The 13,742-nt window shown below is 44.9% G+C and overlaps 1 protein-coding gene across 5 annotated transcripts in view; it reads left to right on the top strand.

Moving 5' to 3' along the window:
- LOC117579052 overlaps positions 1-13,742 on the top strand; it is a 60,806-nt gene that overhangs the window by 21,449 nt on the left and 25,615 nt on the right. For all 5 annotated transcript variants that reach the window (XM_034264748.1, XM_034264750.1, XM_034264751.1 and 2 more), the window contains 5 exons: positions 832-1,362; positions 1,424-1,620; positions 7,322-8,187; positions 11,151-11,365; positions 11,425-11,824. In XM_034264748.1, the coding sequence (XP_034120639.1) occupies positions 832-1,362; positions 1,424-1,620; positions 7,322-8,187; positions 11,151-11,365; positions 11,425-11,824 (2,209 nt within the window). The remainder of the gene's footprint in view (positions 1-831; positions 1,363-1,423; positions 1,621-7,321; positions 8,188-11,150; positions 11,366-11,424; positions 11,825-13,742) is intronic.

A 13,742-nucleotide genomic window follows, 5' to 3' on the forward strand; every position in this document is an offset into this window, starting at 1 on the left:
TGCTGTGTGTGTGTGTGTCGTTATCACGAGGGCGTAGCCCAAACGTAGCCCACGTGTGCCGTGTCAGATAAGCCGGCCAACACGCGGCTGCTGTCGCTTTTCCACCCAGAATCTGCAGCAGCGGCGGCAAAAAACTGCAGCCAGAATGAATGAATGAGCACGAGAGGACCACGACAAGAGCATCAGGCGTATGCCCAAAGGCCGCTGCCATAGACCAAACAATATAATCTATTTTTGTGGGTGTGCAACTCGGACGTTTCTTTTTTTCCCCCGTTCACTTTTTCATGCCGCGTGCGAGGGAGTTTGTGTGTGGCCGGCAGATAATGCACCAGTGGCACGGGGGATCAAAAAAACATGTAAAGAAAAGGCTACCATGCAGGTCGTAGCTGCTAATACACTGCAAGGAAATGTTTGTTTGTTGGGAAGGAAGACTTTGTATTGTAAAATTGGTTCTGAGAGCGATTAAAGCTGCAGATTATAATGGTACTTCTATGCCAGAGCTGAGATTTGCAGCCAATCTTGGAGCGATCTATGCTAAAGTATAACTAAATATCCTTAAGTCCAGCTAAAATCCAACTAAAAACTGGCTCATTCCACGCCCCAAAGTGTACTCCGAACTGCCCTTGACATAATTCCACTTGTAGGGTATTTTAAGCGACAGAAAATTTGTTTAAATTTGCTCTTTCTTTTATGGAGTAAGCTGCACAAAATGTAAAGCTGGCAGCAAATATGCTAGAGGTAGCATTACGTTTGACTCGTTCACTGGAAATCGCACAAGAGCTTTACACTTGCCTTATGTAATGTAATCGATTCTCGTTTCGACTCTTTCAGCGGCCACCATAATCACGTTGCGTGGTGCCAGCTATGTGTCCTATCGTATCTACGACTGGAAGGATCGCGTGCACTCCTCCACGATGCGCATCAGCCTGATGTTTCGCACGAACTTTGATGATTCGGCGTTGTTCTATGCCAGCGGTGAGTCACTGAAGCATCAGTATATAGCGGCGGCCATCAAAAACCAATCGATCCATGTGGAAATGGACTTTGGTGACCATGTAATGGCCACTGTGCTCACGGATGATCTGACGCGTGGCTACTGGCACAATCTCACCATACTCCATGAGCAGCGCACGGTGAGCATTATCCTCGATCAGCAGCAGAAGGTGCTCGAGCTGCCGGCCACGACGAGTGGCAATTTGCTTTTCGATCCGGAGATTTACTTTGGCGGCGGCCCCGAGCTGCACAAGAAGAAGGGTTTGGCATCGCACAACAATTTTGTGGGCAGCATGAAGTATGTCTACTACAATGACATTTCCATACTGTACGAGCTGCAGCGAGGCAATCCCAAGATGCATTATCATGGTGAGTCCAAAGACATTTGTGTGTCAAAGGCAATTCATTCACTTTGCTAACGTTTCTGCAGGTGTCCTGGAGGCAGAGTTTCTGGAGAACGAAGTGAATGTCATACCCATAACATATCCCTTTGCGACGTCACACATTTGGTGGCCCATAAATCACGCCGAAGAATTTAATATTAAATTCGATTTCCGCAGCAGTCGGCCAGGCGCTGTGCTGGCCTACAGTGACGTAACGACCAGTGCCGGAAATGGCTTCTGGGAGGTAAGTGTTCGTTCAAGCATTCAACCATATATGATGCAGACACACACAGGCGTACACAAATGTACGTGCAACATTGCTTGAGCTTATGAACTCAGCTCAGGACATGGCTGACGCTGACATGCTGCTTAAGACGGGACTTAGCAAAAGGGCAAGAGAAATGGCAGAGAAGTGGCTTGGGTAAGGTGAGGCAGTGGCAGTGGTACACCTTGGACGTAGGTCGAGCCAGCCACAGAAGCAATGGCAAATGAAATGCAAATCAAATGTGTGTGTGTGTGCATCGCATGCCTGTTCAATATTTATCCTCTCTCTCTGCCTCCACCATTGCGGGGGCGATACACACACACACACACACACACAGAGGCAAGGAGAATTTGTAACCAACAATTCGAAGGCATGTGGAGAATGCAATTAAATTTAAGCGTTGCTGAGTGAAATTCGACTCTCTGAATGGGAAAACTACAATGAGGCTTAGTCGAGACATAAACTTTCCCTTTATTGGCGGCACTTGATACTCTTGCTGTAATAATTTGCTACTTTTCAAGACAGCATCAACATCATGGAAAAGGCGCAGGCAGTCCAAGACGGGGCAGTAGGTACAGTAAACACAGATCCCATTCGCCGACGGTATATTTCTTGATGGAAATATGATTGTGACAGCCGGAGGGGGTGGTATCTACCAGAAAAAATTCTTTTAAATGTGGAAAACCCATCGAAATGTATACATATTTTGGCCCAGAGTACATAAATGAGATGCGATAACACAACAAGCGTCGCTCCAGTATGTGTCGATCGGCATCCAAATAGTCAAGAACGGTCTTTGCATAACTGCTCCTCTCTTCGGTGTATATGACGAGCGAGTACATTTTGGAAACACTCTCAAGAAAGTGATCGAGAAAGGGACGCTTGTAGACTCGCAATGTGAACTCGTAGTCGGGTACTTCGATCTCAAAGTCATAGGGCACACCGCACAAGCCACTCTTCCGTGGCTTGCATGTACAACGTACGAATTCGAGATGTACTAATGCCCTCAAATCCACTACCAATATCTTCTTGTTTACGTGCAAGAGTCGACGCTTTGGTTGCACCGGATTGTAGTCGAAATTTTTGATCATCATGTTGGAAACTGTTTTAAAAATCATATGGAGCAAGCAATTGAAAGGTTCCTCTGCATAAGGTCTCACAAGCGTTCCAAGAAACAAAAGACCCAGGACAAGCCATGTATGCTTTGTGCCGAAGCTAGAAAGATGAGAAACATCATATGTAAATGAGTATGTGTAATGATTAAATTAATGTTTACTTACATAAAGAAAAACCATGAGAAATCATGAGAGGAAATCGTGCCGTTTGTTATTTCAAACATATTTTAAACCTAGATTTGTAATCGTTAATGGCAGAAAGTTGGAAAATAATTTTAAACGTGTAAAGTAAAGCCAACTAGATCAAGTATCTGATAGTCCCGTACTGCAACCGATTTGTTAGAATTCTTGGCGGAGAGTAGGCTTGTCAGCCCGTGTGGTAGCGTACACCCAGCGAAAAAACAGAATCGAATGGTTACACTTGTGCTTAAAAATGTATGCCAATCGATTTGAAACGAAAGATGAAACTGTAAAAAGAAAGTAAAAATATTTGCTACACATATATTTCCCATGTAATTTCACCCTTTTTATACCCAAAACCCGAATATGTACTGCCATTTTTCTGTGGGTGTAGGCTTTGCCTGTACTCTTTGCAAGATCTCTCTCTCTCTCTCTCTCTCTCTGCCTCTTCTCATATTTGCTGATTTTCTTTGGAGTCTTATCTGGTGTTCTCTTTGCTTTGCACTCACAGACATGGCAGACTGGACTGCAGATAACTCACACACTGCAGCTGCAGCTTTATCTTACTCTTTTTCGGCATGCACAGCCATTCTCTGTGGTTACATCTTTCTCTTTTTCCTTTTTTGCTTAGATCTAAGTGATTGCGCCACAAAAAGAAAAAAAGAGAACGAATAAAAAAACGAACGTCCATCAGGATATTAACCAGAATAGCCTCGAAATTGTTTCTGTCCTTTGTGAATGTCGTCCATCCCGGGCAATTTATTTGAAATAACAATTTTTGTAGATTTATGTCATTGCCGCCGCATAACAATTGAAAGCAAGTTAAATGCTGCCATGAAATGACAATTTATAACCAGAGAGCAATTTCCAAAAAGAGAGCAAAAAGTGGTGGTGGTAGCGAGGGAAGGAGGGAGGTAAGCGAGGAGAATAAAACAGATTGGGGCCCAAGCATAAAAGTGCGTGCAATCGATCACAAAAACAATTCAACAGTTTAAGGCCTGTTAGGGTACAGTGTCCAGATACTGCCTGCAAGCTCTCCGCCGCTCCCACTCTTAGTTTTGACTTTAGTGCCAGCATGTGTGTGGGATGCACAGTTGAAAAAATTACCAAACAATGTCTAAAGTATTGCAAAACCTTGCGCTAATTGCATACAATGAATTTTCTCAGTGTACTTTGACTTCTTCGCCCGCATCTCTCTCTCTCTCTCTCTCTCTCTGTGTGTTGATGTTTCTATGAATGTCCGTAGCATTTATCTGTATTTAAACAAATAAACCTCGTCTTGGCCTGGCCGAAAACGTTTATTTGGTTACTTGGCATTTTGGAAATGCACTAAAAGGGAATATGCACACACACACACTCAAATGTAAGCAAAGAAACATACATACTTATATGTATGCATATGCAGAGAGAGAGAGAGAGAGATGTGTATTTATTTGCATTTTATTGTTGATTTTGTTCCTTTTGATTGCAAGACATGCTCTCCCTCTCTCTCTGGGCTGTCCAAAATAAACTGCTGCAGAACCTGACTTATTGGCATTGCAATAAAATGCTACTGTAATGCCTAATGAATATTTATGCCCAAAGCCATTTCATTTTGCATCGAGAGACAGAGAGAGAGGAGAGAGAGAGAGAGCCCCGTAGGGCTTATTTGACACTGCCATGCCACGATTTATGCGACACCCAAATTAATACTAAATTGATTGTGTCAGGTTTTTATAATATGACTGACCGACACGCCGCCACACCGCACGTACCTTTTCATACCTTTTTTCGGATAAATAAGTTAAATAACGTCACAGTTAGTCATACGTACTATCTAGATATTTGTTAACTACACACATACTATCTGTGCATCTGCATCGGCGTTGGCACTTCAAAAACGCATCAGTTACCAGAGATTTTATTTATTTACTGTTTTGCCCCGTCGGACACTGGCCACAAAATTGCCACCTGCGTGCCGCGTTTTGACGCTCAACAAACTAATAAATTGCCAGCAGGCGATATCTGTCTATGTGTAGGTCTGTCTCTGTATTTTTGTGTCGCGTGCTCTCTCGCTCGCTAGCGTAAAAAACATGCAGTACGATTTTAATTGGTTTTTAGAATTGTGGAATGCCCTGTAGATGGGATTTATGGCATTTAACAGACTACAATTTGAGGCATAAATTCCTTCGTCAATTACTTAGATCTGTATGAAGAGCGGAACAGAAGAAGAGAGTGTGACACAGAAGAGTAAGATTAAGAGCGTATGATATGAATAACACATCAACCACAAAGAGCATGAAAAGGAACTGCGAGAAGAGAGATCTTGCTCTTCGCTCTCCCACTCTGACTACGGCTGTGCTTCGGCTACAATTTAAACCGTAAATGGAGTCTTAATTTCTCTCTCTCTCTCTTAACAGTTACCTGTAAACAATATACCCCGTACAGTAGAGACAAACAAGTGTATGCAACACAACATGGAATGTCATGTCACATGCGTGACAAGGGAATAGCCTGAGGGGGGGCGGGGTGGTATGGGGCCATAAAAACTATGCGCCCGCATAAATCGCGAATCACAAATCGAAAATCGAATTTATTGACAGCGCGCAAATGGTCGAAATAGGCAAACAACAGCACACACACACTCCGCGGCAGCAGCCGCAGTCACAGTCGCGGGTGTAGAACTAATAAAAATCATTTGAAATATTGTCACAGTATACAATGTAGATGTGTTAGTGTATATGTGTGTGCATGCATGGTTGATGGTAAGTTGTGTGGGTGTGTGAAAACTGTGTTTGCCTTTAAACATAACGCTTGCTCAGTGCCAAAAATCTAATGAAATATGCAATAAAATTTGAGTGTTTGTCATTTCGCATAAGCGGCGCAAAAGCGCAATTCACAATAAGCATAGATAAATGGATGGCACACACACACACACACACACCCAAATACATTATCATACATACATATGTATCCATGTTCCATTCAGTTTAAAAATTGATGCTGCATTGAGCCGAAAACCCAGCGAAAGTTCATGAAATTTCCATAAATGTTGGGCAATTTCTTTTTTTTTCGATTTGCAATAATAATAGACTGCACAGCAAACAGCGTGAAAAACCAATGTATGGATGTCAAATTAGTTGGATTATGATACAGAAGCGAAATGTTGTTTGTGGATAAATATTCTTGTGTATTTATGGTGTGCCATCGATCATTTGGAATGGGTTCTGTGAGAAGTTGTGGCGAATTTTTCTAGTCAGATTTGTGTTATTTGGGGGCTAAAGATACGCCTCAAGGGAAGAACAGTAGTTCCTTAACAGTAGGCGGCTTAACAGTATGTTCATTAACAGTAGGTTCCTTAACAGTTGTTCGATTTCTATGCCAAAAGATTTAAGAGATATTCCCACATTTGGCTTGTAGGTTTTGCAGATTTTCAATGCAATAAACTGTAACAAAAGGAATATAAATGGTGTATATTTATATTTATGGATAATCTCAAAACCCATTCAAAGAACTAGATCCTGCAGCTCAACACATTTCAACTTTATTCCAATAATAATTATAGTCCCCCGTATGACAACAAGCTTAGAGCATAGCTAAATGGATGAAAAGACAAACAGACATGCACATAGAGACAGAAACAAATAAATACCAGAGAGAGAGTGAGAGACAATCGTGGGATAATATCCAACCCACCAACCGCCACTCCCACGTTTTATGGCTGCAACGATTTGCTGCAAATTAATGGCCAACAATTTCCACAGCGCCGAGAGAGAGAGAGAGAGAGAGAGAGAACTCTCGTTCCCGGACGAGCTGGCAGATTGATTCGGCAGATGCTGGGAGCCGAACGTGGCCACGTGGCGTATGCATAATATGATTTAAGCGCAGCTAATGCACAAAAGCATTTAAATTGAAATGGGTGTGTGTCTGCTAGAGGGGGCTGCATGAGTGTATGAATGTTTGCCTGTGGTGCGGCTGGCTGTTTGGGAATTGCTGCATTTTAGGCATTTTCGCAATTTTGATTTATTTTCCGCCCCCCCCGTCCCCCCACACACCAGTTAGAGGAAACCTCAAAAGCAGCGCCATTGAAACTCCCAAAATGCTAACAGAATTTTCTATTTTTCTATGATTTTTCTCCCCCCGCTCTCTCTCTCTCTCTCTCTCTCTCTCGTTTTACATGTGCAACGCTGATGCCCGACGACGATGACAAAAACTAATATTTGGAAATACGCTAATGCGCGCGGGTTTTTTGTTGTTGGATGCTGGAACGTGCAACGACGACAATGACCTGATAAAACACGTTCCCGAACTACACTGCCGAATCCTAACGCCCAACAAACGATAACTCAATGGAAACTACCGGAAATGTAAAACTGACGGAAATTACAAAATGGTGGAACCCATAGATACGTCTCACATCGGACAAACTAAGCTTCGATCTGGTGCCCGATGTGAACAACAATGTGACCCATTCGACGACCATCAAAATCAATCGTGCCACCTCCTGGCACAGCGTCGAGGTGGACTATAAGCTGGGCGAGATCCGGTTCACGGTTGACTATCGGCACACCCTCAGCCAGATGTTCGGGCTGACCTTTAACATTGGCGACAAACTCATCATTGGCAGCAGCTTGAAGTCAGCGGCCATGGGCCTGGTGGGCTGCATACGTGACATTGAGATCAATGGCCATCTGATTGAGCCACGGCATGTGGTCAAGACGGAGCGTGTGGTGGGCGAGGTGGCGCTGGATAATTGCAATTACATTGATCCCTGCAAGCGGCCCAATACCTGCGAGCATGGTGGCAAGTGTTTCGTCAAGGACGATCGCGTCACCTGCGACTGCAAGCACACGGGCTACATCGGCAAGAACTGTCACTTTACGAAGTATCGCAAGACCTGCGAGGAGCTGGCGCTGCTCGGCTTCACCAAATCGGATGTCTACCTCATTGACATCGATGGCAATGGGGTGTTTCCGCCGGCGCATGTCAAGTGTGATTTTCAGAGCCTGGAGAATGCCACCAAGACAATTGTCGAGCACAATCTGCCCAGCCAGGTGGATGTGCGGTCTGCCCGGGAGTCGGACTTTAGCTTTAACATTCGCTACCGCGAATTCTCGCCGCATATGCTGCAGGAGCTCATCTCGCACTCGCTCTACTGCACGCAGTACATCAAATACGACTGCTACCGGGCCCAGCTGGAGCTTCATTCGGCCACCTGGTTCACGTCCTCGGCCAAGAATCTCACTGTGGATTTCCTTGGCAATGTGAAGAGGTAAGTGGTTGGATGAATGGATATGTAGCTCAGGTCAGTTCGCTTCTGCCTGTGGGTCTTTAGGGGGTATTTGTGATTTACGTGCCGCCACGTCACCACGTCACCGCAAACAACACAAAATTGGATGACAAGAGCAGGCAGCAGACACGACAGCACATGGCAGCACAGTGGTTGCAAAATGTGGGCAGACTCGAGATTATTTGATGGGATTTTGTGGCAGAAGTTTTGGTTATGTAAAGAGACATTCATTAGGTTTATTTACTTTAATTGGAATCAAGATATTTACGGGCATTTTTAATGAATGTGGCGTAGAGGAGGTTTAGCTTTAGTTGTGTGATAAAAGTGGGTGACAGGAGCAAGGCGTTGGCAGAAATATATTAAATATTAAAGTATTTAGAGTAAAGTTTTTGCTAAAGTTTTGTCTGTTGAAGCTTGGATTTAGTTGTACTTTGAGCACACACAAAATAGCTATCAAAAGAGGTTCAGATAGGTGCTTCTTGCACCTTTATTTCTATAATTATCTTGACATTTTGCGTGCACTGGCTTGATGCCACTGTAACTGGGCTTAGTCCTGGGCTATGCACATGCCGGCTGTCTGGCTGGCGGGTGATTTCGGTCCACCGCTGGCCACACAATTAATGTTGCAGTCTATTTGCTTAACTTGTTGTTGCCCTGCCCCTAGGCAGGCAGTGCAGCCATCCAGTCAGCCAGCCAGCATCCCTTCCGTGTCCAGCCACTGCAGCAGAATGCATGGATGTGCGTCTGTGTGTGTTCTGCTTCAGTGGATTCTGTACGTGCGGTAATCCAACAATGCTCGTATAAATCCAGAAATTGCTAGAGAGCGAGGGAGCGAGAGTTGTTGGTGCTGGTATTGTCTTGGTGCCTGGCATTTCAATTGTAAACGTAACTTAAATTAATTGCTCGAACATGCATAATATAGATGCCAGGCAGGAACCTGCGCTTAATGCTAACTGACATATTTACCCACACGGGGGATGCATCATTCCCAGATGCACACAAACAGACACACTCACACTGTGTGTGTTGTTATGCCTCTTCCTGTTGTTGCAACGTTCACTTTCATAAGGCATAACGCATCGATTTCCATGCCACTGGAGCACTGGACTCTAACTCCAGTCCAGTCCAGTCCAGCTGTCGTTCACTCTACTTGGTAGCCATCTGTCTGGCTATCTGCTAGTTGCTGCTGCGTCTGTGGCTGTGGCTGTGTCTGTGTGTCTTGTTGCATAATTTGTTATGGATTTCGTTTGGGCTTGGGCCCACTGAGCAGCCATCTCTGGCTCCATCTTGTTGGTCAACTATGGCCAACATCTAGTGTTGGTTTAGCTCTTCAAATTTGATTTTTCACATGTGCCTCTGTCTGTGTAGGAGTATGTTTGCCTGCCTGCCAGCATCTGCCTGTTTGTGCCTGTTTTGTGCCCTTTTAGCCAAGTTATATTTGCGGCATTTGTTGGCCAGGCATTGGTGCATGAAATTTTATGGTGCCGAAAGGCAAACACCGAAGCAAAGTCTCCCTACGGAATGCCCTTCTCGGGCTGCCCAAATGGGAACAAACGGGCTGTGGCAACGCAGCTACCCCAAGCAGCTGGATGAGCCACAAATACGCTTTGGAAAATTGCAAAAGTGCAAAACAAAAGGAGTCGTCGAGCTTCCCTTTTTGTGGGTGGTATTTATGTGTCAGGCAAATATGTTTCCGGCTGAGCGCTAATAAGGTTTATGAGCGAAGACCCACACATATATCTTCACATCAGTGCCGCCAGATTGTCGAACAACTCTTTTTTTTTTGGCTTTCTTTTTGTGCTGTTGCAAGTTTTTCCATGGGTAATTTTTCTTCTTATGGCAGGCACCGAGACCTTTTTTGGTTGCTGTTTCAAAATGAATGGCTCTGAGAGAGGCACACAAATTTAGTCTTTACGCCTAATTTCTTTGCCGCTTGAAAAACTCATTCACATGAGTTGGGGGCTCCTCCGTTGCGTGGGGCGATGGGGGAGGCAACCCTTTGACAATACATCATGCGCAGCAAAGTAGGCAACATCTGGTGGCAAGCAATTTCCAGTCGCTTGTTGCCTGCCTTTTGCCTCCTCTTTTTTGTGTTTTGCCAGGCTGCGTCACTAATTTCCGCTTTCACTAAATCAATTCCCAAAAAAACCTGAACAGCGCTTGACTTTGGTTTTTCTTTTTCTGCCCCTCCCCGTTCTGGTTTACAAAAACCAGAGAGAGAGAAATGCGAAAAAACGAGTTAACTTCTCTTTGCCAGCGCAGAAGAACCATTGAGCTATCCATCATTGGGGCTCGTCGTTTGGTCTTTACTCATTCAAAATTTGACAGCATCGTTTGTTTGTTTGCTGCTGCTCCTGTTGCGGCTTCGCTTCGTTTCGGAACTTGCAACGCTGAGGCGGAAACGGATGCGGCACAAACCCAAACCGCAGCCAAAACAGTGGAATAGAGTGGCGGCCAGCCGCAAGAACAGGAGCCAACCGATACGGATACCCTTTATAATGGAACAAATTGAATTGCTGCTAATGAAAGTAATAACATTTACTTATGGGTTGGAACTGCCCTGCCCATCACTGGCATAATAATTGAATTTGAGTTGAATGCGCACAGCAATTGCCTGTCACAGATACCGAACCCAAAATTTTGTTGCATACCCCAACGTAACATTTTTGCATAAATGGTGTAACAAAAAGCCAAAAGCGAGGCAGCGATGGGTGGAATGTTTTATAGGGTCAGTCGGGAGAGGGTTCACTCAGTCAGTCAGTCCTTTGGGAAGGCTCACTCAACGGGTTCGTCAAATTGCCGGCAGGAATTCCACATACAACTGAGTGCCAGTGCCACTGGTGCCAGCCCTGTCTCTGCGACTCTCCAATTTGAAATGTATGCAAATGTATGCAAACTTTTTCTAATACCTTTCACCTCTCTGCTTTTTTGCTCTGGCTTTGTAGAGGCGCCTGCCCTTGCTCGGTTAACAAGACGTGCGTGGATCCGAATCAATCATGCAACTGCGATGTGAAGGAGAACAAATGGAATTCGGATGAGGGCTACTATCAGGATCCGCCCAGTTTGGGCATCACCAATATGTACTTCCTGCAGCAAAAGGATCTGGACGATGACTCCCAAGGGCGCATCACGCTCGGACCACTGGAATGTGTAGAGACAAGTGAGAGGCTGCATTCTCTGCCATTAATAACTAACAATTAATGTTGCCATACCCGACAGATACACAGAAATACGTGGTCACCTTCACCACATCGCAGTCGTATATCGAGGTGCCGGGCTGGCGCAAGGGCGACATTGCCTTCTCGTTTCGCACCACCGGGGAGAAGGCCATACTGCTGTTCCAGCCACCGATACGTGCCCACTATCCATCGTTCATGGTGGCCCTCACTGGCGATGACCAGCTCACGTTCACCTTTACGCTGAGCACGGGCACGACGCGGGAGTTGGTCATTAACTCGCACCGCCGGCTGAATGGCGGCGAATGGCATAAAATATGGATCGACTACAACCAGTATCATGTGCGCTTCATGATAAACACCGATTACCAGATGCTCGATTTGCTGCCCGAGGAGGAGTTTGGTCCATTCGAGGGCAGCATGTACATTGGCGGCGCCACATTGTGAGTAGCATGGGGCAGGGTGGTAATCAGACATTGGTTTTTATGGCCAACTGCAATGTGTGGCAGTAGCAGCAGCAGCAGCAGCAGGAACAGCTGTAATAATAATCGCTGTGGAAAAACGCCATTGGAGAAATGGTTGCAGTCGCTTGTTGCTGCTGCTGCTGCTGCCTTTGCCTTTTCCCCCTCTGTCAGTTTGCGGTTTGTGCAATTTATTGCGGCAATTACGTTTTAATTATAAACGCCCGACTAGCTGCCAAGCATCCCTAACAATGACACTTTTGTCCGTCCGTCCGTACGTCCGCGTGCAGCCAAAGGAATCCAATCGCGCGGAGTGGCTGTGCTGCGGGGTGGTGGGAGGGGCGCTGCTTTGGCCACGCACCGTTGAGCGATACAGTTCGATTGATAATTGGGGCGGGGCGTGTGGCCTCTTATGAAGATAATTACAGATTGATGGCATTCATTCCATTCGCTATTCGCTGTGTCATTTGCGAAATGCGATAACTACGCGCATAACCTGAAGCGAAACAAAACCCAAGTTTCGGATTGTTTGTCGCTTCAATTGTCTTTAAAGCGTTTGATAGAAAGAGAACCGCAGAGGAGAGTAGCACTGCTTTGATTCTCTTTAAAGCAGTTGCTGGAGTTCATGGAAAGAGAGCGATTGAGAGCAGCTGTAAATTCAAGCACAACACTGCTTTAATCGCTTCTACTGCTTACACTGCTTCCCCACCCAAACTGCTTAAGCAACAGCAAAAGTCCATGCGCTGCCCTCTAATTCATTTTATTGCATTTATATTTGCATTTCATCAACTTTTATTTACCGCAAAAATGTAAATCTATTTTAGCATCTATTTTATGTTTGCCGCTTTCGCCCACTCGTAACTTTTACTTCATAATTTAACATTTATTTTCTGATGGTTTTTTGCGCACAAAAGTTTCGCTTAATCAAAAGTATAATTTGTATGCCCAAGTGGCATGCCAGCCAGCCAGTCAGCCAGCGGCTCTGCCGCCACCGCATTTCCTTTAATATTTATGGGGAACCGCACACACAATCCTTTGGCCCGCACCCACGGCAAGGGCTCAAAAAGAATTGCCATAATTAAATTAACTTCCCCAATGCTGGAAAATTCATTTCAAAGTCATTATCAATAATCAAGCCAAAGCGTCAGAGTAGCGAGTGTAACACACCCCACACACTCTCTGGTTCTGCTACTGGCTGTGCATTTCCCCTCTGGTATTTTTTTCTGTGTGTACAAATAACTCGCTCGCTCGCTCGCCCTGTGGAAGTTCTTTCGCACTTAAAACGCGCTTATTCTTGATTGGCATAATTTACAAAGTTTTTTTTACACACACACACAAACACGAAGCAGGAGGAGGCTTTTGGAGTGCTCCTGGGGAATGCTCATGTCGAGATAGATGGGATAATGTGGGTAAAGCTTTTGAGGGGTTTATGAGTGCACATAATCATACGAATGTGTGTGTGTGTTTTTAATTATTGCAAAATGTGTAAAAATCAAATTGAAATATGTGTGGTTGGGACTTGGGTTTGGGGTGGTAGCAAAATGTGTGCTCATTTGCACTTAAGCCCCAAAAAAAAAAAAAGCAAAAAGCAACCTGTAAGCGACCAACCAAACCATTCATAAAATTTCGATGAGCGGTAAACACGCAGAGTAATTAACGGTAAAGTGCAGTGCTTTATAAAGCCCCAATCCACCGTACAAGCACCAGCTTCAGCTTCAATCTCAGTCCCATTTCCCAGCCCATTTTCGAACGGCGCTGCTCCAATTTTTGTAATACAAGTAATATGAGGGGAAAATGTAATATTGATGCACTTGGGGAACGAACCCGAACCCGAACCCGAACCCTCTCCTGCAGACGTATAAGTATAAGTATATGCAGCGTAAGCCAATAAGCAGAAATC

Source organism: Drosophila guanche, unplaced genomic scaffold (assembly GCF_900245975.1).
Source record: "Drosophila guanche unplaced genomic scaffold, DGUA_6, whole genome shotgun sequence".
Classification (NCBI taxonomy): domain Eukaryota; kingdom Metazoa; phylum Arthropoda; class Insecta; order Diptera; family Drosophilidae; genus Drosophila; species Drosophila guanche.